General features: G+C 42.1%; 1 protein-coding gene across 1 annotated transcript; it reads right to left on the bottom strand.

The window, feature by feature from the left end:
- Positions 1 to 203: 203 nt before the first annotated feature.
- Positions 204 to 9,409, bottom strand: gtf3c4 (general transcription factor IIIC, polypeptide 4). The gene is made up of 5 exons (XM_012864205.3): positions 9,075 to 9,409; positions 5,637 to 7,373; positions 4,491 to 4,621; positions 3,942 to 4,030; positions 204 to 442 (listed from the first exon to the last, which is right to left on the bottom strand). The coding sequence occupies exons 1-5, from the start codon at positions 9,387 to 9,389 to the stop codon at positions 378 to 380; spliced, it is 2,337 nt and encodes a 778-aa protein (XP_012719659.2). The 5' UTR covers positions 9,390 to 9,409; the 3' UTR covers positions 204 to 377.
- Between the last annotated feature and the right edge of the window lie 13,265 nt (positions 9,410 to 22,674).

The raw sequence follows: 22,674 nt of genomic DNA on the forward strand, positions 1-22,674 counted from the left end.
AGTCCGACTGAATAATAAAGACTTCCACATATAACTGCGTTTTAAACTTTCTTGTGCAAACACTGCGCCTGCATGGGAATTAATTTTAAGCAGCAAAAAGTATAAATTAAAGAAGGCTGCAAAGTTAGAGGTAAAACATTCACTTAAAGCAGCAGAAGAGTCCACAATTCCTGCAGGTTTTTAAGTAAATGAGAAAACCAACAACAAATAAAGGCTTTTTATTGGCTCTTTTTATTAGAAGAATATCAACTATTAAAAATAAATAATAAAATATCAGAAATATGCACTTTGAAGCAATAATTTGAAGCAAACTGAACCCCCGGATCAGGACTGCGGTGCCGTGAGGGTTGCAGACGGCTTCGCAGATTGTTTGGTTTTTAGATCATCGGCGAATCGCAGAGCAGGCAGGGCGCCTTCAGGAGCTTCTTTATCCACTCCGGATCTGAGGGGGAGACACAAGGTGTCGCAGGAATTATTTCAAATAATCGCTACGTTGGGAGATAATGGCAGGAATCCTCCAAGTACATCTTTCTACACACCCTCCATTATTCAAAGCCTAATCTTTCTGATATATTAAGTCGCGGTTAAATATTCCGCACCTTTTAAAAACATAACCTATCGCCTCTAGTGTTTTACGTCCTAAAACGGTTTCAATCAAACATCCAAAGTGTTCTGAACACAACACAGAACCCACAAAGTCAGCATTTATAAACCGAGATGGATCCAAACCGGCTAAAGGCCGCTGATCAAATGAGCTTCATGATAATCAGCAAAGGAGAAGATCTGGAGGTTTGCAGGTGGGCGTTGGCACGATGCAGAGGTGCAAAGAAATCAGCAAAGACACCAGAAAAGCTACTTTTTCTGCACATGAACCTGGGAACAGTCATACAGCCACGTCCAAACCATTTAAAGCTCATATTCTAATGTGAAATAAAGATTATGCAGCCATAAATATAGCGTTTGTTTTACATGTTCACAGCTAAACCAGTGGAGTCCAAACTTTCTCCCACAGAGGCCAGAAATTACAAATCAAAAAACTTAATTATAATCTTTTCTTTTGTCTTTTTTAACCGTTTTGAAAATAAACACAGAATATTTTAATAACATGAGCAAAATGGTCAGATTTATGAAGCAATTTCGATCCAAAATGCAAAACTGTGTCCCGCAAGTTTGTCCAGTTGAAAGAAGAAGAAAAAAAAAGTCCTAAATTCTCATTTTTTTCAATGTATAAATTTTCAGCAACGACAACAGGATGTAGCTCACTCCTACTTTTTTGGCCAAGTCTGCTTCTCAGAGAGTCACTACATACGTGATCCTACTTGTACTTTAATTAAAAAGGGAAAAACATGGTTTGTAAAAGACAAATCCCTTCTGTTGCACCTCACATTCTCAATTTGAAGAGGATTTTAATTTGTCTGTTTCATTTTTTACAGCCTTCCGACGCACCCTAATATTATTTTATAAATGGGTTTCTTTGTGAACTGCCCGAGTTGGCTAAACAAATTCTTAAATTGTGGTCAAGGGCTGCATAACAGTTGCAAAATGGTTCGATTCTTTTGATCTTGTAAACTTAACATGGGGATTTATGGGAATAAATTGGAATAATCCTGGAATTTAAAGCGTAGTGTGGCAAATATGCATTTTTGGTACAATCTTAATAAAAAAAAACAGATTTAATTCAAATTAACTCACTCAGACTGCTTACTGCACCTCTTTACGTTCATGCTGCATTTCCCCATTAATGATTTCTAAAATCCGGCAGCAGAGCAGCAAGAAGGTCCCGGGTTCAACTCCAGACTGGGGCCTCTGAGCGTTTTCCATGTGCATGTGTGGGTTCTCCCCTGGTACTCCAGCCAGAGTTAATCACAATTTCCAGTTGATTCCCACAAATTCCCCAGTAAAGCTAATAATCTGGAATATTTGCAGTATTCCCCGGCTTAATTTCCCACGGACAGTTTGCATAAATTTACCAGAAAAGCTCCGCCCCTTTGCACTGTTCGCCTTTTACACGTGGAACATGCTAGAGATAACCAGACACAGGATTTCAGAACAACTGCACGGTGGTGGAGCGTCAATGACGTGGGCTCGTCTGGATCTGTCTGAAATTTAATGTAAGCCCTGAAAATAAACACAAGAAACAAAGTTTACAAGAGAAAATATTAAGATTGGATTAAATGCCGACTTTTTTCCCAGTTTTTTTACAAGGTAAATTGTTTGCCTTATTCTGTTTTTGCTTCATTTCGGGCCTAAAATCTGTAGATCCTCAGACTAAACATTTTGATATCAGACAAAGACGACCTGAGTGAAAACAAAATGCAGTTTTTAAACGATTAAGTCCTTCGTTATTCAGGGGCCGCCACAGCAAACCAAGTCGGGTTTTTCCACCAGAAGCCCTTCCTGATCCAAAGACCCAGACTAAGCCCGCTGAACTACAGCGGGTTTATCTTTTGAAAGGGGTTTTCAAAAGATAATTTAATTTATCAAAGACAAACAAAAGCTTTCCAAACCACCCTGGTCATAAATCAAAATTCCTATTCACTAATTGCAACTAATCCTATTTTTAAGATTAGTTTAAGTCCAGCAGCCACACCGAGATTAAGCCTCTGAAATCCTTTAATCAGAACCCGTCAGTCAACATGAAGTAGGTAAAACCATCTAAAAAAAAAGTGTAAGGCCTATAGCATTACAGGACCTCCCCCATACAGGTGCATAGCAGGGGTCTGACCTTTGACACAGACTGTGAATAAAGGAAACTAGTGCCACGGATTTTTTTTTTTTACACAAACTGGGCATTAACATTATTGCTCTGACTGAAGTTATGGTGAGTGTTTAAGAGAGTAGCTCAAGTTAGGCACAAAAATATTCACACCCCTGGCAAATTTGGATTTAAAATGATTTTCTTACAATCAAGATGCTTTTTCTGACAAAAGATAATAGAACAAAGTAAAGTGATTCATAGCTGTGGTAAAAATATATATTTTTTCTTAAACATTTTATTAAACAATATATAAAATGTCATGTTACAAATTATTTATCATTACTGGCATTACAGCAATCAACACCTTTCCTATACATGTTATTCTGGCATTTGGATGATTTGCCTTTGAACTGCAAGTCTTTGAGGCTGGAAGGCCTCCTTACCATCACCCTAATCTTTAGCTCCCTCCACAGATACGACTGGTTTGGTCGCTCTGACGCGTTAATGTCACCTCGAGTCAGCTTGGTGAAATTAATACATTACTTTAGGCCTAAATCTGTCAGTGGTCTGAATAATTGACAAGAGAAATGGGCCACTTCATATTTATTTCACTGGGAACCAGGAAGTTATAATTTACCAATTAGAGGTTCCTAGACACTCTGGTCATATTAAGCTATTAAAGTATAACTTACAAAATAAACGCTTCCTTTAAATTCATTTCACAGAAATTTTTAGGGGGTAAAAAAGGTAAAAATTATTTCTCTACCTGGTCTAAACTACACAAATCCACGTAAGCAAAGGATGAACAATTATTTTCTGCACAAGATCACAACACTACAATAAAAACCTTATTTTAAGGCTACAGCAGAGAGCTTCTATAAATTTCACATTAATTAATAGAGAATGTACTGAAAATTGTTGTCATCTCTGTGTTGGAATGGTTGAAATTAATTTAGAATAAACAAATCAGAGTTCCTAGAAAGACTTCCATAAATAAATAAATAAATTACTAAATGGAGCAGTGGAATTAAATAGCAGCGTTTTGAAACGAAGCGAAGACGAAACGAACCAAATCAAGCTAATTTCGAAAAAAATCGTCCAAATTCATCAGGCATTAACTCCTGGAGCGGGTGGGAACCCAACGTGCCGGGCGGGGATCTGAGCGGCGGAGGCTGTCGCTGAGGGTGACAGGGCTGGATGGCTGGGGAAACGGAGGAGGAGGTGGATGGAGAGCGGCGCTTACCCTCAGGCTCTGGCAGTCTGGCAATGCAATCCTGCAGGAGGCACCGTCTGAACGTCAGCGTCTGGCAGGCCTGGTATGACAACACGCACCTGGAGGAGAGCGCGACAAATACATGAGGGAGCCGGATGGGAAGGGACACACACACACACACACACACACACACACACACACACATAGAAAGACAGAGAGAGGAGGAAAACAAAAGTTTGCAGGAAGCAGCAGCGACGGGCGAGGAGATGGAAACGTGTGCCCAGCAGAGGCGCAACGTGCCAACAGGAGCGTCGTTCGCCGGATGATATTTCTGAGAAGATGAGAGCGACGCTTGGGTAAATATCAAAAGGTGTGTGTGTGTTTGTGTGTGTGTGTGTGGGGGGGGGGGGCTTGATTACTGCTCCCCGAGGACAAATAAACTGTCAAAGAAAGAACCTGGCATTAAGATTCAGTTTGTGTCCTCGCTGTCAGGCTCCTGGAGGAGCAGCACACCCATGCCTTCCCTTCCTCTGGAGGACACTTTTTTTTTTTCTAAAGATGTTAAGGAGCCGTTCGGACCTGAGCCACACGTGTCCGTTCTCGCAGACGGCCTGTTTGCAGTCGGTGAAGGGCAGCGGGGCCTGGCAGAGGCTGCAGCGCTCAGGGAACGTCTGCTTGTTCAGCTTCTTCTTGATGTGGCCAATCAGCACCTGGGTGAGGGGGGGTGAGGGGGGGGCAGAAGCTCTAAGTTAAAGCAACACAAGTCAGAGATCATAAGAACGGCAGCACAGCTTCACAAGTTCCTTTAGCTACACTTTGAGAACCGTGACAGATTACAAAAGTCGGGTTTCCGGCCAACACTTCAAAGTGTTTTGTCGTCTTTTATGTGACGTTTTGATGCAAAGTGGATGTTGATTTTGATAATATGAAACAAAAAAAGTGGCACAGTGTATTTTAAACTGACAAAAATCTAGAAAGTGCGGCGTGCATCTGTGTTCATGACGCTCTAGAGCCGCCTACCTCTGTGGTTAAAGTCTTCATGTGTACGTTTCCACCATTCTGACACGTCTAGAAGCTGAAATTCTGTCCAATTTATCGCCCATCTTAACATTTATTTTGGTGTTTTATTTCAAAAGATTTCAAAAGGTCTTTAAAAAAATTGCATATCGCTTTAAAATTACTCTAATTAGTCCAAAAAAAGTAAAAGAACAAAGCAACTGGACTTGTTTTCCGAAGTTGAAGACGTTTCGCTTCCTCTCCAGGAAGCTTTCTCAATTCAAAAAGTCTGGAGTAATGTGGAGTAACAAGCTTTATACTACTGCCCACCCTCATATGGGTGATTAAAACATCGCTCCTTTAAGCCAGGCCAATAACAACCCTAACGACTCCTCGTTACCGAGGAGTGGACCAGTTTTGGTTCAATCTGCTGGCTTAATGTATTTAACGACCGCCCATTACTAAGGGGTGGACCTGTTTCTGTTGAATTTGCATGTTATCTAAGCCATTACAAGGCCTTTGTTGGGCATTAGTATAAAGCTTGGTACTCCACATTTCTCCAGCTTCCTGGAGAGGAAGCAAAACGTCTTTAACTACGGAAAACAAGTCCAGTTGCTTTGTTTTTTACTTTTTTTGGAGTGACCACGACCTGGATGACTGAGAACCTTCACCGTCATACTCTAATTAGTATTAAAAAAAAGCATAAAAAGATAAAAAATAAAAAAGTACCTCTGAGTCTCTGTCGTCAGGATCTCTGGATAGGTAATCCATCAGGCCACAGGTGGGGATACAGGTGTTCTGTGGCAGCCAGGTGTTGAGGTACACCACCCCCAACACCTTCTTCATATTTTCCCTCATCAGATGCATCTCTGCAGCGTTGATCAGAGTCTGCACCTCGGCCCTGTAGTCCTCTGGCTTCTTTTCAACTCCACCCCCAGACTCCAGCTCCACCACCTCAGCAGCGTCTTTCTCCATTCCCACCTCCTCCTCTTCCTCCTTCAGGTCCTGGACCAACACTTTGGTCTCCCTCTGCCTGGGTCTCCACTTGTCTTCCGTGGACGGGACCTTCAGCGACTGCTGAAGAACCCGCGCCACGAAGAGCTTGACGCGCCACAGGTACGGCGAGTCCTCCTCCCGGAGCTGACGGTCCAGCTCCTCCTGGAGCGCCGCCGGGACGCGCTTGCTTCTCAACACCTGCCACCTCACCAGGTCCAGCAGGTCCGTGGCGTTGTACAGGTTCTGCTCGGGGGACCTGAGCAGCAGCGGCGCGGCGGCTTCGGGGGTTTTCAGGGTCAGGAAGTGGACCTGGTAGCTCCTGTTAATGGGGTGAAAGCCTCCGACCATCCCCTGCGTGCTCACCAGCGCCGCGTACGCTCCGTGGCAGCTCACCGCCATCCCGTGTACGCGCCTCCCCGCCAGCGTCTCCGGCTGAACCGCGTCCTCCGTCCCGAAGGTCACGGAGCTCTCCGTCAGCGCCGGCGTCAGCCTTTTTATGCGGCCGTCCATGGAGCAGGAGTAGATGGCCAGCTCGTGCTGCGGGACGGCCAGGGAGAGCACGGGGAGCGAGTGGAGTCCCGCTATGTGGGAGTTCTGCACGCTCAGGCCGGCGGGCGAGACGCTCAGCAGACTCCAGAAGACGTAGCAGCCGCGCGACGCCACGATGAGGCTGCAGCTGCTTTTGTGGACCGGGTGGGTCAGCGGCACGACTCGGATGTTGTCCACCGCGATCTCGTCGCACTCCTTCCACAGGACGATGGGGTGGCGGACGGTGAAGTAGCCCTTCACCTTCGACAGGCTGACGGGGAGGATCTTGATGGGGCCGACCTCGCTGCCGACGACCAGGCCGCCCATCCGCCGCGGCCCGTTCTCGTACTCCCACCACGCCACGTCGCTGGGCCTGCTCACGCCGGACTCGATCAGGTCGTAGAAGGCCGCGGGGTCTTTGTGTGCGAGCGGCAGCATGAACTTCCACAGCACCAGGTCGCCGTTTTCCATCAGCACCGCCAGCAGCACCATCTCCTCGTCCACGCAGCTGTTGTCCGGCTGGACCTTCTTGGTGGCGTAAATGCGCGACCACGCCATCCTCAGCGGGGTCTGCATGCGGAAGCGCCGCTGCAGCTCGGCGTAGTCCAACAGGTTCGCCTCGGGGGGCTTGTCGTCCTTCCTGGCGTAGCGTCGCTCTTTCAGCCTCTCGCCGTACTTCTGGGTGAGATTGACCAGCGCTTTCCACTCCAGGTGCCCGTGGCTGCTGTGGACGGTGAGGCGGTTGTCGAGGGTCAGGCAAGCGAGCAGACACCGTCCGGAGTCGCCGCAGCCTAACGGCGACCAGCAGGCGTACTTCATCCCTTTGTGCGCCCTTACTGACGGGTTCATCACCGTGTCGGCCAGAAACGCCTGCCTCACCGTGGGGTCCGGATCCAACGAGAACTTCTCCCTCGCTAGCGCCAGTTCGGCTGACGGTTCGACCTTACAATCAAAGAAACCAAACAGTTAGGCCTAAATAATGTTTTTTAGTGCCCAAAGCCACACTAAATTCTGGTTTCAGACTTGTTTGACCAAATGTTGGATTGAACGAGACGCACTAGTACGGCCAATGGTCTCAACGTTTCTTCCACTTCCACACTTTCCTTTGAAAAAGTGCCACCCAAAGGTTTGTGGCACAACTTCACCGACTCCCAGGGTGCATGGAGAGGGTCAAAGATCTGGTGCGGTGAAGTCTCCAGCAACGGTAGAAGTACTAAGAAAGAAACTTTATATGCTGATGTCTCGTGGTCTTCATTGGGGTCATTGAGACTTCATCAGATCTCCATGAACCCTGGGAGTCGGTGAAGTTGTGTAAGAAACTTTTGGATCCCTTCTTGGAGACTTTAATTTACAGATGTCGCTTCGTGCTTCAGCTTGACGGCCTTTTTTAGGGTCATCAAGACCACAAGCTGAAGACTTCACTAAAACGTTAAAGGCAATGTATACGCTAAAGCTGGACGACAATTCAATAACAATATGTATCAATCGATAGACGTATATCGGTGATAGAAAAAAAAAGGTCAATAAAAAGTTCAATAGAATAAAAGTTTTCCTTCCTTTTGCATTCTAGCCATGTAGGTTAATATAACTGTCATTGCATCCTTTCAACCAATCACAACGCAGACCCAGGAACCAAGCTCCGCCCCCTTGAAAGAGTTCAGAGAGCATGCATTATTTTTTTTCCTTTTTAAAAAACTTGTAGTTTTGGTAAGTAGTAGGTTGAATAAAAGGGTTTGAATTCAGTGTTTTGTATATAAAAATATGTTGCAAAGCAAAAGCATAAAATGGCCAGGGCTGCACTTAAAATATATGTTTTGAATTTGTAGATAATTATCAGCGCTGTGTTCTAATCACCTGGTTGATTATCTGTACATTCCTTCTGAGCGCCTGAGATTTGATACGACAAGCTCATATTTGTGGCTCGAGCTGGAACGGTTTGGATTCAGGTTTGGTAAGTTTGTGTAGTTTAACACAGAGAAATGTTTGTTTATTTCCTTTTTTATTGTTGCAGAAGCTTAAAACAGCCTTTTAGAACTTGTAACAGTAACATCCACACTGTTCCTTTTAGCGTAAAAAAAATAAGAACTTAGCATCCTTTCAATACTTATTGTAATTGAATATAGCTGCTTGTATGCTACAGGATGTTATATTTGAATGAAATTCTGCCTGATTATATTATAATTAACCCGTAGCGCTCTCTACACCTAATATAAATCTTAGGGTCTCAGGTGCTAAAGCTCATATGGAATGATGGGGAAACTGTGTTGTGGGGAAAAAGCGAAAGTCTGAGGACAACGTGGGTTAATGATCTAATAATTCAGAAACAAAGTTGTTATTATTACGTGTTTTCTTTTTGGTGAAGCCATAATGGGGCAGAAACGAGCTGTGCCACTTTCTAATGTCTTCAGTGATGCAGCAAATCAGTCTTCACGTAGAAAAATTACTTAAATTTTAAGCAAAACAACAATTTAAAGAATATGCAGCCAAGAAAGATCGCAGAGGTCGCATTAAAAAAAAGTCGTGCTAAAAGTTTCTTGTTTTTGTTTGTTTTTTTACATTATTTACTATATTTCCCACACCCAGCAGCATCTAGGAAGCTGGAGCTTCAGAGAGGAAAACGGGAGAACATCCGAGCTGATTTACCCGCAGCCTGTGTGTTTCGCTCGGGACGGGGACGTGGGTCCTGTGCAGGCTCAGCTCCTGCTTGCTGCTCTGGACGTCGCAGCGCAGCTCCATCACAGCCAGGGCGCTGGAGGTGCACACAGCCAGGCGGTGGTCCAGGGACCAGCTGAGGGGCTGCAGCCCGCTCACCGGGGACTGCAGCGGCACCGCGGGCTCCCGTTTAACCGGCGCCTCCCGCGGGGCAGGGAGGAAATCATCCCCGTCCTCCGGCTCCGTCTTTATCACAACGTTTCCAGGCTCAGGGGGAGCAGACTCCGGCGGAGTGTCGGCCGCCATCTTGACCAGGAAGCGGAAGTGACGTCACTTGAGAAGGGCGGGTGAAAGGAAACAAGCAATGTTTACAGTCTAAAGAGCCATTTTTCCTGCAAGAAATAAATAAATAAATACATTTGTGTCAAACGTACAAAAATAACAAATAAAATAAAAATAAATAAAATAAAATAAAAAAGCCGTTTTTCCTACAGTCCACTTGAATTAAACTCGTTCAGAGCCGCAAATGTTGCCTGGCCTTTTGGAAAAGGTTATAATTTTTGATAAAGATCTACTGTAGGAAATATGTTGTGATCGTTAAAGAAACGCCCTTTTATGTTTACTTTGAGGTTTAAAAAAAGAGAATGGACGGGACGTTGATATTTGTGGATAATGATGTAAAAAAAATCATAGTTTTCAACATAAAAAAATATTGATTTAAAATTACTATCACTTTAGCATCATTCTGTTATGAAAATTAAAAGCAATGAATCCAAGCAAAAACTGCTAAAACCTGCATTTATTATCATTATTACATTTAAATACCATAATAAAAATATAATTTGTAGCCAAAGTTATTAAGAGCCACTGTGGTAGGTCCAAAGAGCCACTTGCGGCTCCAGAGCCACAGGTTGCTAACCCCTGGTCTAAACAGATCAGAATGTTATCAAGAATTACTTAACCCCGTTCAAAAAGTGAAAATATATATTATATAGATTTATTACACACACATTTATAATTTTGAAGCTTTTTTTCCAGTTAATTTGGATGATGGTGGTTTAATGAAAATGCATTTCTGTACATTCTGTAAAGTCATATTCAACAAATTAGAACATTATTGAAAAGTTCATTTATTTAATTGGCTCAGTTCAATAAGCGAAGCACATAAACATAAATATAAGTTACACACAAAACAGTTTTAGACCTTATGTCTATTAATTATGATGATTTGCCGCTCCAGTTCTACATCTGATCCATTTCATAAGAACTGGTTTTGGTTCCTTAAACCTGTTGTCTTTTGAATTGTGGCCCATTCCGTTTTTACTAAGAAGTTAAAGTTTTAGCAGCAAATAGGTCCCTATCTCTAGTGCACATTGGGCAAGAGGCAGGGTAGACCCTGATCAGCTTGCCAGTCAATCACAATGTACAGAAAGGGAAAAGGCATTGGGTTAAGGCCGCATTTATATTAAATTCATACAAGTCAGCTTGTTGGTTGCACAAATGAAAGGTAAACAGAGGTGCATTAGTGCAAGAATACAGCTTGTAATTTACCGTAGATTTGAAATACAGTATAAGGTGCAGCACTGATTTAAAAGTAAAACAATTGAAATGTAAACAATGCAGGGGAAAGTCACAGTGTGCAGGTGTTTTAAAAAAACAACAACATTTGTATGTAAGAGTTCGGCAGCATTTGTACTGCTAGATGGAGATGTAATGATGCCAAATGTGCAATATACGAGTGCTGTGCAGAGTTTATGGGTTATAGTTCAGCAGTTTAGAAACTGTACCATGGTACAGAAACTGTACCATTTTGGATTACCTGTACAATTTGCAAGCAGGTACTTGAACATACAGCTAAAGTTACATTGTAATAGCCCAGTCTGCAGGTAATATTTGTTTAGGCAACTTTCTCACTTTGGGAAGAGATATTTCTGATTTCATCAAATGCAAAGCAAAGCAAAGCGTTTGATCCAGTGAAATAAAGCTTGACCCCTTAGTTCCAGTGACGGGAACTCTTAATTCTTCAGCTTTCCAAGACACCTTGGACAATTGTGTGCTCCCCGTTTCATGAGACCGGTTTCGTTGATGGTTCCTTCATGTTCCAACATGACTGTGCACCAGCATACAAAGCAAGGGCCATTAAGACCTGAATGAGAGAGTCTAGTGTGAAAGAAACTGAATCCAATAGTACACCTAAAGCAGGAAATACACTGGGTGTAAGCATAACGTAAGCAGGCGTGTTATTAAAAGCATAAATTCACACCAGACGCTGCAAAGTACGCTCTACAGCTGCGTGCTTCTGCTCTGAAAAGAACTATCGCCACATGGAAAGAGCACCGAGTAGAAAGCGCGCCTTGGCCTTCCTTCCTCTAGTTGACAAAGTGTTGTGAGAGAAAAGGCAGAGAGCTCAGCAAAAATTGTGGATCCCATCAATCAGCAGCGTCAACAAGGTGACTTCTACCTCCTTGTGGTCAAACTGGATACTTTTGGAAGTGAACTTTGACACAGGATGATGTTTTCTCGTTTATTCTCTGCCCAACAGGAGCGCATACACGTCTGAAATTAGAAATCCAATCTTATTTAGGCGTTGCGTTGCATAAATAGACGTGTTGTACGCGTGCATTATGCTTCTACTGTACATGTATTGACTGATAAAAATTAAAAGCTAACCTAAGCGTAGGACTCGCGTCCGGTGTATTTCCTCCTTTGGGGATGAATTATAGCAGCGACTTTGAGCCTCTCTCATCCAACATCAGTGTCTGACCTCACAAATGCACTTCTGTAATAGTAGAAGATCCCTCTAAACACTCTCGCAAACCTTACTGAAAGCCTTCCCAGGAGAGTTAATGCTATTATAGCTGGAAAAGGTAGGTCAACATCATATATTTTTAAATAAAAAAAAACAGATTTATTTCAGAAAGACGATGTTTTTTTATTTTTTTTAAATCTTATTCATGTCGGTCAGTTGTTTTCCTTCAAGCGCTCGTGAAGTCTGCGTGTTAAGATGAGAATTTCTTTACTGTGATTAGATTAGAACGGATGAAACTTTAATGATCTCCGCTGGGAAATTGTGTCATCAGCGTGACACATCCACGCTGTATTATTGAAGACGTACGCCGAAGCAGCGCTGTCAGTCTGCGGCGACGCGTTCCCCCAGTCCGTTCCCTGACAGCCGCGACATCAGTCATTTCATTTGTCCGAGCACAGCCTCTTCTCGCCAGGAGAGATCATTAAATGTCATTAATTAGTAAAAAAAAAAAAAAAAAAAAAACTATGCAGTTCTCTGTTGCGGGCTGAGCCATACATCAGCTCGCTTTGTGGGACCAGTCAGCACACGCCTCTGGGTCGGTCAAAGGTCACGCCGCTGCAGTCGGGTGCAAAGCCGGCGAGTCTCAAGCAGACGGTGATTTGTGAAAGCCCCCCCCCCCCCCTGTCCCCTCCCTCGTATGAAAGCTCCTCTCGCAGTATAGCTGCCTGACTCCCAGCAAGATGACAGCGGGCTTTCAACAGGCAGAGTTATTTGTCACAAAACAAATCGCTACAAATCTGCCAGACAAACACGCAACCGCACACCCAACCATGTTTTAATCCCTCATTTTTCTGTCTTTTGTTTCGATAATCGGAATAAATAAGTGAACGAGGGGGGGGGGATCCACGGTGTGTTTCGGTCTTAATGAAGCGTGTAGCGGATGAATATTTCACACACCTGCTGTGTGTCTGCGGCGGGTTTTTTTTAACTTGGGACCCGGTCCCAGCCTGGGAAGTATGAATGTCGGATTAAACATTCATCAAACGCTGTCACAAGAACTTTATCCTCTGCTGTCAGCCGCACACGAAGATGGCAGCGCACCTCGGAGCAGGGACGAAGACGCTGGATCTGAACCTCAGCCTGGTTGTGCTGGAGGAATTATTTAGGCTCCCCTGGACTCGTGTCTGTAGGTATATAGGCTGTGTGGTGTGGGTTTATGGATATGGATGGGATCAGCTCGGGTCAATCCTCTGCACCTCTGAAGTCCGCCTGCTGTCTTGTTATCGCCTGCAGGTTCCTCCTCAGCCCTTTCAACCCTCGGCAGACCACATCCTCTGCTGCCTGCTCGCTCCCAGTGTCAGGGCAGCCGCTTGCATGTATCTTGCGAGAAAAGCCCCGCAGGGACGTTTTGATGCATGGTTCAACCCGTGCATGTTTTAATCATTCAGTCCTCCCGGGAGGAGGCTGCTGCGGCAAATTACAGAGTACACACAATTAGTGATATAATCATGATGATGATAATGAAATGTATTTAGAGCAGATCAGCGCGCTTGTGTCCTGGACGGGGAGACGCTAACAGGACTGCGAGGCCCTGGAAGAGCGTCAGAGCTCGGGTCCCTGGCGCCCTCCCTCTGGGGACCGGTCGCCGCGCCAGAGATTAGCAGTCACAGCAGTCGGCTTCTGCACCATCAACTGTTAAAGCCTCACCTGACAGGTGCTGCCCCCCCTCCCCCCTCCATATTCTCTCCTCGAGGCCGGAGGGAATGAGAGAGGCTGCCTTTTTCCCCTTATGCACTTTTACAGCCTTCATCCGTACACCTTAAACTTCTCCATATTTTGTCACATTACAACCGCAGCCTTGGTTTGTGCTGCGTTTGTATTAAGCCCCCCTGGGTTGATACTTTGTCGGACCACCTTTCACTGCAATTACAGCTACAAGTTTTCCGGGGTATCTCTCTCTACCATCTTTGTACATCCAGAAACTGACATTTTAGTCTATTCTTCCTCGCAAAATAACCCGACTGAGTCAGATTTGAGTGTCTGTGCAGGTGAACCTCTGCCCCCCCTCTTAAGTCTTTCCTGTCTCTTAGCAGGTTTTCTGTTCAGATTTGCAGTCGCCTTGCGTAAACATGAAAACATCTAACCCATTCTCCACTCACTTCCTGTCTCTCTCTCACTTCCTGCTTACCTTCCAATGGCAGAACGCCAGTACGGACTTGCGTTCTCGTCAAGTCCGTTCTTGGCCAAGTACGGACTCGGGGAGAACGGAAGCACGCAGAACGTATTTCTGTGTGTTGGAACAGAAGCGTACTCGTTTTCTCGTGACATCAGCACACGCACAGCTCGTCTGATCATAAAATGAAATCATTTTATGAATAATGTATTCATTGTTAAATGTGAGAGGTAATATTTTGTGTTAAATAAATTCTAAGTTCTTTTGCCTTTTTTAACATACAATACTATTTATACAGTACACCGCATTTTATTGAAAACATTTTAAAACAATAATATTTTTAAAATCTAAAAAAGGACTAGAAAATATTTAAAAAAATTTACAGAATTGTGGTTATAAAACCAGAATCAAACTGCAGCCATGGTGCTTTCTGGGGAAGCGGTCAGTCTGAAGAACAAACAAGTCTGCTCAGATGCATGCTGGATAATGTTCTGTCCTGTTTGCTTTTATTGTACTCACTTGTTTTACTGGTTTATTTTATCTGTTTTATTTATTGTTCCTGTTTTTATCATACTGATATTTACTTAAGATTCTTTTGTAAATGTAAAGACCAGCTTTCTTGGCCAGGAAGAAGACGCTCATTCCTGCACCATGATGGTTCCACCACCATGTTTCATTGGGACAATGTCTCAGGGTGAAGAGCAATGTTGGCTTTCTGTCACAAATCTAATTTTACGTAGCGGCTAGAATGTCTTATTTTAGTCCAATCTAACCACAGCCCCTTCAAAATAAGAGCTCACCCTCAGTAATGATGCTGCCACCACCGTGTGTCACTATGAGGAAGGGACGTAACTGGCTATCAATCACTTCTCCTCGGCCGCTCCCCCCTTCTCTCCCCCATGTTCATGGAAAGCCTTCAGCAGGCGATCTTCTAAGACCCGTTGGACCTTTTATGCCAGACACCCCACAGCAAATCCCCCGTCCAATGAAAACCCATTGATAGCGCTTCAGTAACATCAGTGGGGAAACACGGAGGTGGCCTTTTACTCGGCTCTCCACAGGGATGTTCAGTCTTGTGTAAAAGGTCAAGGTGACAGAGTGCCAAGATCAGAACAAGTACTTCGGTGGAGGAATGACGGTACACGGCGCATTTTAAAGTCCTGAGCAGAAAAACTGTAATCACTGCTTTAATATATGACGAAAAAATAGATAAAAGTACATCACACCTTTATAAAACACCCTGCTCTGGAAGCTGCGGAGTTAGTATTTAGGTAGAGCTGCACGATTTGTTGAATTGCAATCATCACAGTTTCAAGATGTGCAGCACAGAAATCGCAATGCACTGCTTAGACACAATATTTGGTGGGCTATAATATTTCTGGGGCCATTTATTAAAACTCTCTTTGATTTGCTATTTATTTGGCCAGCTGGGTGGACTTTCACTACAACCACACCTAATTTAAATCAGTAGCCAGGATGCTAAAATCTCAAGGATGCTGTTTGGGAAAGGAAAGAAAAGAGTGAGATGATCACAAATGATTTCATTTTACTTTTTTCCTTTCCTTAAAATTGGCAAAAGTGGACAGAGTAGTGTTACTTCAACATAGAGAGATATTATATAATATCTAATATCAATCTAATAGTCTAATATCTATTTAATAGTATGTAATATCTAATTTTACTCAATTAGAAGTAACAGTAGACATCCTAGAACATTTTTCAAGAGAAAAAAAGTATTTGGCAAAAAGTCTAGTGAAGTACAGTTTGATCTGTTTGACCTTAATATCACATTTTATTGGTTACAAATTTACAAAATTACAAAAATTACGTAATCAGACTAAAATTCCCACTCTCCATTAATCCTTTATATAGAAACAAAAATCCTAAATTAAGATTGCAGAATCCGATTTTAAACTGTATTTATTATGGTATTTGTACTTATTGTTTTATCTTGATCTTGTACTGTTAGTACTCACTGCGCAATACTCTGCGGGAGAAAGTGGATGTAGGTGTGAATGTCTGTGGATTTTATTTTTATGCAGCAGTAAGTGTTTTTATATTCAAATAAAGTTCATCTTATCTTATTAAACTAAAAGTTAATTTAATTACCAAATGTATTTTTTTTTCACCACAAAGCTTTTGCAACCATTACTCACAGTAGTTAATGTATGTACTATTATCAGAACAGTGCAAAGTACTTCCAGTGACAACTACTGACGTCCAAATGTCACAACAGGCTCACTAGATAGAGAGTAACAGAATAATGAAGGCTGCACAAATAAGATGTCTCAATGCAACATAAAATACACGTGTATCTGTGTCTGGTGCATCTTTGCTTAAAACTTCAATCTGTGAATTTACCAGAGGTCTCTCCTACCCCATGCATGAAGCTGTTGCAGAGCTGCAGTACTCCTTCAGGGACAACTGCAGTCAAGTTTATTTGTAGCATATTTCAGCAGCAAGGTAACTCAAAGTGCTTTACATCATGAAAACATAAAAACATCATAAAAACATCATAAACACATCAAAGCTGTGAGGCCATTAACAAACATAAAAAATTGTATGAAGTGAAGACATCAATATAAATCAAATATGTTGGTCAGTGGTCCTGATATTATGTCTGAAAGCAACTCTAAACAGGTGGGTTTTCAGTCTAGATTTGAAGTAACTCAGAGTTTTGTCTGTTTTGCAGTTTTCTGAAAGTTTGTCTCAGATTTGTGCAGCATATGAACTAAATGCTGCTTCTTCATGTCCTGGGTATGCAGCGTAAACCTGAACCAGAAGTGGTCTGGGGGGTTGATACAGCAACAACAGGTCTGTAATGTGTTTTGGTGAGATTTATATTATATTTATATTTCAGAGATTTATAAACTACCAGAAGTATTTTAGTCTATTCTCTCAGCTACAGGGAGCCAGTGGAAGGACTTCAGAATCTTAGGCGCAGGATGCTGCTGTTATTGCAGATGCTTCCTCCCTGCAGCTGTTAGACTTTATAGTGTATTTGCATTCTTTTTTTCATTGTATATTGTATCTTTTCATTGTGTACTTTTCATTCTTGAGAATAATCTGTGGGTGTTTTTCATGCATAAATATACAGACACGTTCTGCACCTTTCCTACAAAAACCCTACTCAGTTACACACTTCTGAACCTTTTTTTTTTTTGTTATGCTGTTTTTAACAACTAATTACTATGGTATGTTTTTCTTCTATTGCAATATTCCTGTACTGTAGTTTGCTATTTTTATTTTTTATTTTCATTTTTTATTTTATTTTTTACCTTTGTGTGTATCTACCTGCTTCCAGAGTAAAGTTCACTTTGCTGCTGGGACATGTGAATTTCCCTAAAGAGGGACATTAAAGGTTATTTCTATTCTGTTATAATCTATAGGAGCTGGAAATGGGACTCCAAAGTTTATTTTGTTACTTTAAAATAGTATTACTCTAATAAAATTAAAGAGTACATTCTAAAACGACTCCTGCAAGTACATTTGGTTTTCAAAGAGTTACTTAAGTCAATGTAAGTACTACCTACCTCTGAATGCCACATTTAAAGTATGAATACTATTGCAGCGCTGTGTATGTTTATAGCCGGGCCCCAATCTGTTCGTTACCAAAGGAAACATGATAACTGATTGACTCCAGAACAAAATCCAGAGCTTCTATTTATTCTGAGGGATAATGGCTGAATTATTCATCCCGTGTGATGATTAATTAAAAGAGGCCTGAGGTCCTGTGGCAGGTACAGGCTGCTGAGGCACACACTGACAGTCCCGCGTGACGTGCTGGATGTCTCTCCCTCCATCCATCCATCCTCCTGCTGCTTTCTTTTTCCACGTCTTCAGGGACGGTGCCCACACACACGTGCTACATGCCTTAACACCCCCACGCTTTAACCCAACTCATAAATGCGCCGGGTAAAAGACTAGAGAGGTTGGTCGTCACTTAAGAGGTCAGGTGTCACTTAACGTGCTCATTGTCCCATCTTATTTCCATTTTTCGTGTAATTATTCTTAGAACAATGAGCAAACATTTGCAAAAAGAAAGGTTTAGCTCACAGGGGTTCGTATTTTAATAACGTTTAGTAAAACTAGAAATATAAACAGTTCATGGGTCAGATGGTTGATCAGAATATCACCGTAATGGAAATTTATCTCAGTAAATCAGCTAAAAAAGTGACACAACATATATTATATATATGTATAGCTGAGTGTGCTAAGGCTTTGGGAGCTGGACCGAAGTCCAGACAAGAGTTCGAATGATGAGTTTGAAGGAGATTTAATTACGAACACAGCTTACGGGGTAGAGAGGGGAACAACATCTAATAGGTAGATAACAAGGCACAGGTGAACTGAGGGAGGTAACCAGGCTGAAGGAAAGGGGGGATAATGAGCTGGCAGGTGCAACGAATAAACAGAACCTAACAGGGAATTAGAGAAAGGGCTGATATGGGGAAAATCTTCAATAAACTAATAAGGAACAGATCTAAGAGAGAAAAGACAGCCACAGAAGAGGCAAACTAAAACAGGAGCTGAATCTAATCATGAGAATGTTTCAAACATCATGCTGAACAGAAACAGAATTACTAAAATAAAAAGATTTTTAAGGATTTTTAATATTTTTTAATTTTTAATATATAGCATGTGAAATATGCTGTCAGTACATGGTTAAGGCTCATGTTGCGAGAATTCCTGCATCAGTGCAGCGTACCATGGTGGAGATCAGCCGGTGGCTCTGGAGAGGAGTTAAGGAAGAATGGCTTGCTCTAATAAATCAATCCAACTTTATTTATAGAGAACCTCTCATACAGTCAGAAGTTCAACCAAAAGCTTCACACATGTTAAATACAGAAGGACAGGCATACAATAACTACAAAAAAAATACAAAATACAGAAAATATTACAATAAAATAACTACAAATGAAATATAAGGAAATACAAGTTAAGTAATTATTGGTAATGAAACAATGAGGAATTGAAAGTGACAAAAATCAATATGAGAAACGATGGAAATGCAATTGTGTAGATTAGTGAGGAAACACTGGAGATACAGTGGCGGTATATTGATAAGATAATAATAATAATAATAATAATAATAATAATAATAATAATAATAATAATAATAATAATAATAATAATAATTCTTATTTAAGTGCCTCTCAGAGAACTCAAGGACACTGTATAAATCCACCAGAGTAACAACAATTAATCATGATAAAGTCAATACGCATGAAAATATTATTATGAACAGGCAATCACAGTGAGTTGGCTTTCTGTTCACTAAATAAATCAAACTTGATTAAAATGCTAAAAATTTGTTGTCGTATGAACCTTCCAGACATCTCAGGTCTTCTGGTTCAGGTCGACTCCATCTATCCAGAACCAGAACCAAACACGGAGGAGAAGCTTTCAGTTCTTATATTCTACCAATCATGAACAAAATGCCCCAGAAAATTGCTAAATTGCTGAAACCATGAGTTTATTTTGTTTTGTTTTTTAACCCATTTTGTGTTCTGGTTAAACTATGAACTGAAGCATTGTTAATTTCAGTCTGCACTTCAACTTTACTTTTCTTTATTAGGCCACTGCAGTTTACCTTTTTATCTTTCTTTTCTTATTCATCACATAAAGAAATTGGAGTCATCTGGTTGCTGAAATGTGCTGTACAAATAAACTTTGTTATAGAGAAGCCACGTTGCAGCTGCATGTTTGCACAGAAATCACAAAAATAGACAGTCAGAAGTAATCAGTTTCTACCATTTAAGGCTCAAACAGAACTTTACATTTAAATTTCAAAGAAAAACAAATCGCATTAAAATCATATCTTTTCCCTTAAACCCTAAACTTCTTTCTAACTGTCTTTGTTGTTTTTACGTAGTGACCGCTGTTCACCGCTGGTCTTGCTGGAACCAGCAGCTGGTTGCTGCAGCACTCAGGTAGGCAGCGGCTGTTGCTTCCTCTGACCCGGTGTCGGGCAGCTGGCGACGGGAGGACATGCCCTGTGGCAGTGCCAGAGGAAGGCCAGAAGGGCTGGGGTCCAGCCTTCGCTCTAACCGCTGCTCGGGCCCCGCTAATGGACCAGAGCTGGGGCGCCCATATGGCACAGAGGGGCTCTGGAGGTTGGCACACGGAGCCACCAGGCAGTCTGCCGTTAGATATCGAACAGGACAAGGCCAGACCCGTACGATCACCCCACGACCACCGAGCGTTATGGATGAGCTCGCTGATGGGGATGGAGACGCAGCTGCTCTGGTGAATTCAGGCTTTATGCTACCTTTTGTCTATCAGGATTAATATTTCGTAATATTTACACATTGAATATTTATACAATTTGTGTATTCTGGAGCATGTAACAAAAGTAATTTCCCCCTGGGATTATTAAAGTATGTCTGATTCTGATTCTGATTTCCAGAGAAAACCAAAACAAGAAAAGGGTTTTCTACTCTTTTCACTTTATCATCCCATAAAAACTTTTAATTATCATGCAGGATGAAAAAAAAATCACCCTCTACACAAACTTTTTAAGAATTCCTTTAACAATACCACCTTATTTTATGGCTCTGCAAACGCAAACATTGTACACTAGTTCTGACAGTCAGAAGGTTTTAAAAGCGTCCAATAAGTTTCTGTAGCCAAATCAGAGCAGAAATATATTTTTTTAAACTGTCCTCGGTTGCACTGCAAAAACAGACCTAAAAATGAGTAAAATGTTCTTAAAATTAGTGTTTTTGTCCTAAGATTTGAGCAGGTAAGTAAGATTATCTACCAATGGAATGAGTATTTTGACCCCTAAAATAAGATAATTAGATATCCTGCACTTGAAATAAGATGATGGAGATGGATTGTTCCTATTTTAAGTGCAAAAATCTTATTCCATTGTCAGATAATCTTATTTACCCACTCAAATCAAGGACAGATACACTCATTTTAAGAAAATGTTGCTTATTTTTAGTTCCATTTTTGCAGTGTGGTTAACGTTCACAAGACAAAAATAAAACCCGCTAGGAAAGACAGGATTTAGCTGGGACGGCATCCAACACATTAAGAGCAGTTTTAACAGAGTCGTCCCCAAACAGATTCTGCTTTGTGATCCACTGCTGCATCGTTACGGCTGCTAAACGCCGCGCTAGGCTTTCTGCCTCCCACTAAAAATCTTTTTCTCACTCACCAACAGATCCTAAACAGGTTGCTTATCGTGTTTAATGTCTGGTCATTAAAAGGACGAGAAGCGGCAGCGTCGCTGGGAAGATATGGAATAAAGACACAGGAGGAGGAGCACTGGATTTGTTTTACTTTGCAGCAAAACAAATCCCAGAACTATTTCATTTAACAGCTGAGCGTTCTGGCTTTTTAATACAAACCTTCAGATGAGCTCTTTGACATTGTTGCAGCCGATGTTACTTCTTCTTAGGAAGTCTAGATATATGCACAAGACTTTGCGGTGAAACGGTCCTTAACGGCGCCACGGGTGAGTGCAAACGCGGCTCCAACAAGAGGAGCTGTCAGCCGATCACAATGGAAAGGTTTCTAAAACTCCTTCAACGAGGTCAACGAACACACATTGAGGCGATGATGAGTTAGAAACGCTAAACATTTTGTCACCTGACAACCACAACGTAATTAAAGTCTATTCATGGGCCACCTTTCACAGATAATAATCACAGCGTGTCACCGTAATACTTTGTACATTTAAATGCAAATTAAACAGAATTAAACAAAAATTGCTATCAAAAACGAATTAAAAGCATGTCTGAATGAAAAAGTATTTACAAATCTGATTGTATCTTTGTGCCTCCTTATGTTACTGGGCCATTCTAACATGGATCAAACTTTTCAGCCTGTGACCCCCGAAATATAAGAGACACGCGATCCCACTTAGGTGGAATTTTTCATTTATTTGTAGGGGGGGCAGAAATTATGGGAATAAAGTGGTATAGTTACAAGAATAAAGTCATATTTTTGGAAGAACTCTTACAAAAAAAAGTGCGGCCTTCCCATGAGGAATGTGGAGCATATCGATTTCACAATGCTAAATCTGTTTAGCATATTAGCACCAAATCATCTTGTGAGTGCATCACTGATAGACGTCCTCCTGGGGCCGTGGATGTCTGCAGCTCCTCCAGAGATACTTACTCTCGTATTAAGTGTTGCGTTACACAAAAGCCCAATAAAATACACTAGGGTTTGTGGTTGGAAAGTGGAAGAATATGAAAAAGGTTAATAGGTGTTAATACTTTTTATAAGATCAAAGTTCCTCCCCGGCTCCTTCATTTAGAACGACTTAGAGGAAGCCTCGCTTTTCTTTCAAAGAAGTAAAAAAAAAAAAAAAGTCTTGATCACAACATGGCAGCAACTTTGAAAATGTCCTCCAGGCGAAGGTCAGGTAAAAATTCTTTTGCCAGGATAGTTTCATTAGCCTGACTACAGAAGCTGGCCTGAATGAGCTGTTTGTTGGAAATGAGGTGGAAAGAGAGAGAGGTGGGGGTGGAGGTGGGGGAGGGGTGGGGGGGGAGCAAAGTATCCTACCAGCCCAGCCTGGCACTGGACCGACCCGGTCCGGCTCTCAGCTGCGCGGGTCCAGAGGAAGCAAAGTTTGGGGCTGCAGGTTTGAACAAATGTGTTCGCGGACAGGATGTACTGGGATAATGCTGGGAGCAGCTCAGTGCTGACTG

This window comes from Fundulus heteroclitus, chromosome 8 (assembly GCF_011125445.2).
Source record: "Fundulus heteroclitus isolate FHET01 chromosome 8, MU-UCD_Fhet_4.1, whole genome shotgun sequence".
NCBI lineage: Eukaryota > Metazoa > Chordata > Actinopteri > Cyprinodontiformes > Fundulidae > Fundulus > Fundulus heteroclitus.

Excerpts from the sequence above, each read along its gene's own strand:
- gtf3c4 (XM_012864205.3), bottom strand. The coding sequence starts at position 9,389 with ATGGCGGCCGACACTCCGCCGGAGTCTGCTCCCCCTGAGCCTGGAAAC. Across the intron at positions 7,374-9,074 it reads GCGAAACACACAGGCTGCGG|GTCGAACCGTCAGCCGAACT; the intron begins GTAAATCAGCTC and ends TTTGATTGTAAG. Across the intron at positions 443-3,941 it reads CAGACTGCCAGAGCCTGAGG|ATCCGGAGTGGATAAAGAAG; the intron begins GTAAGCGCCGCT and ends TCTCCCCCTCAG.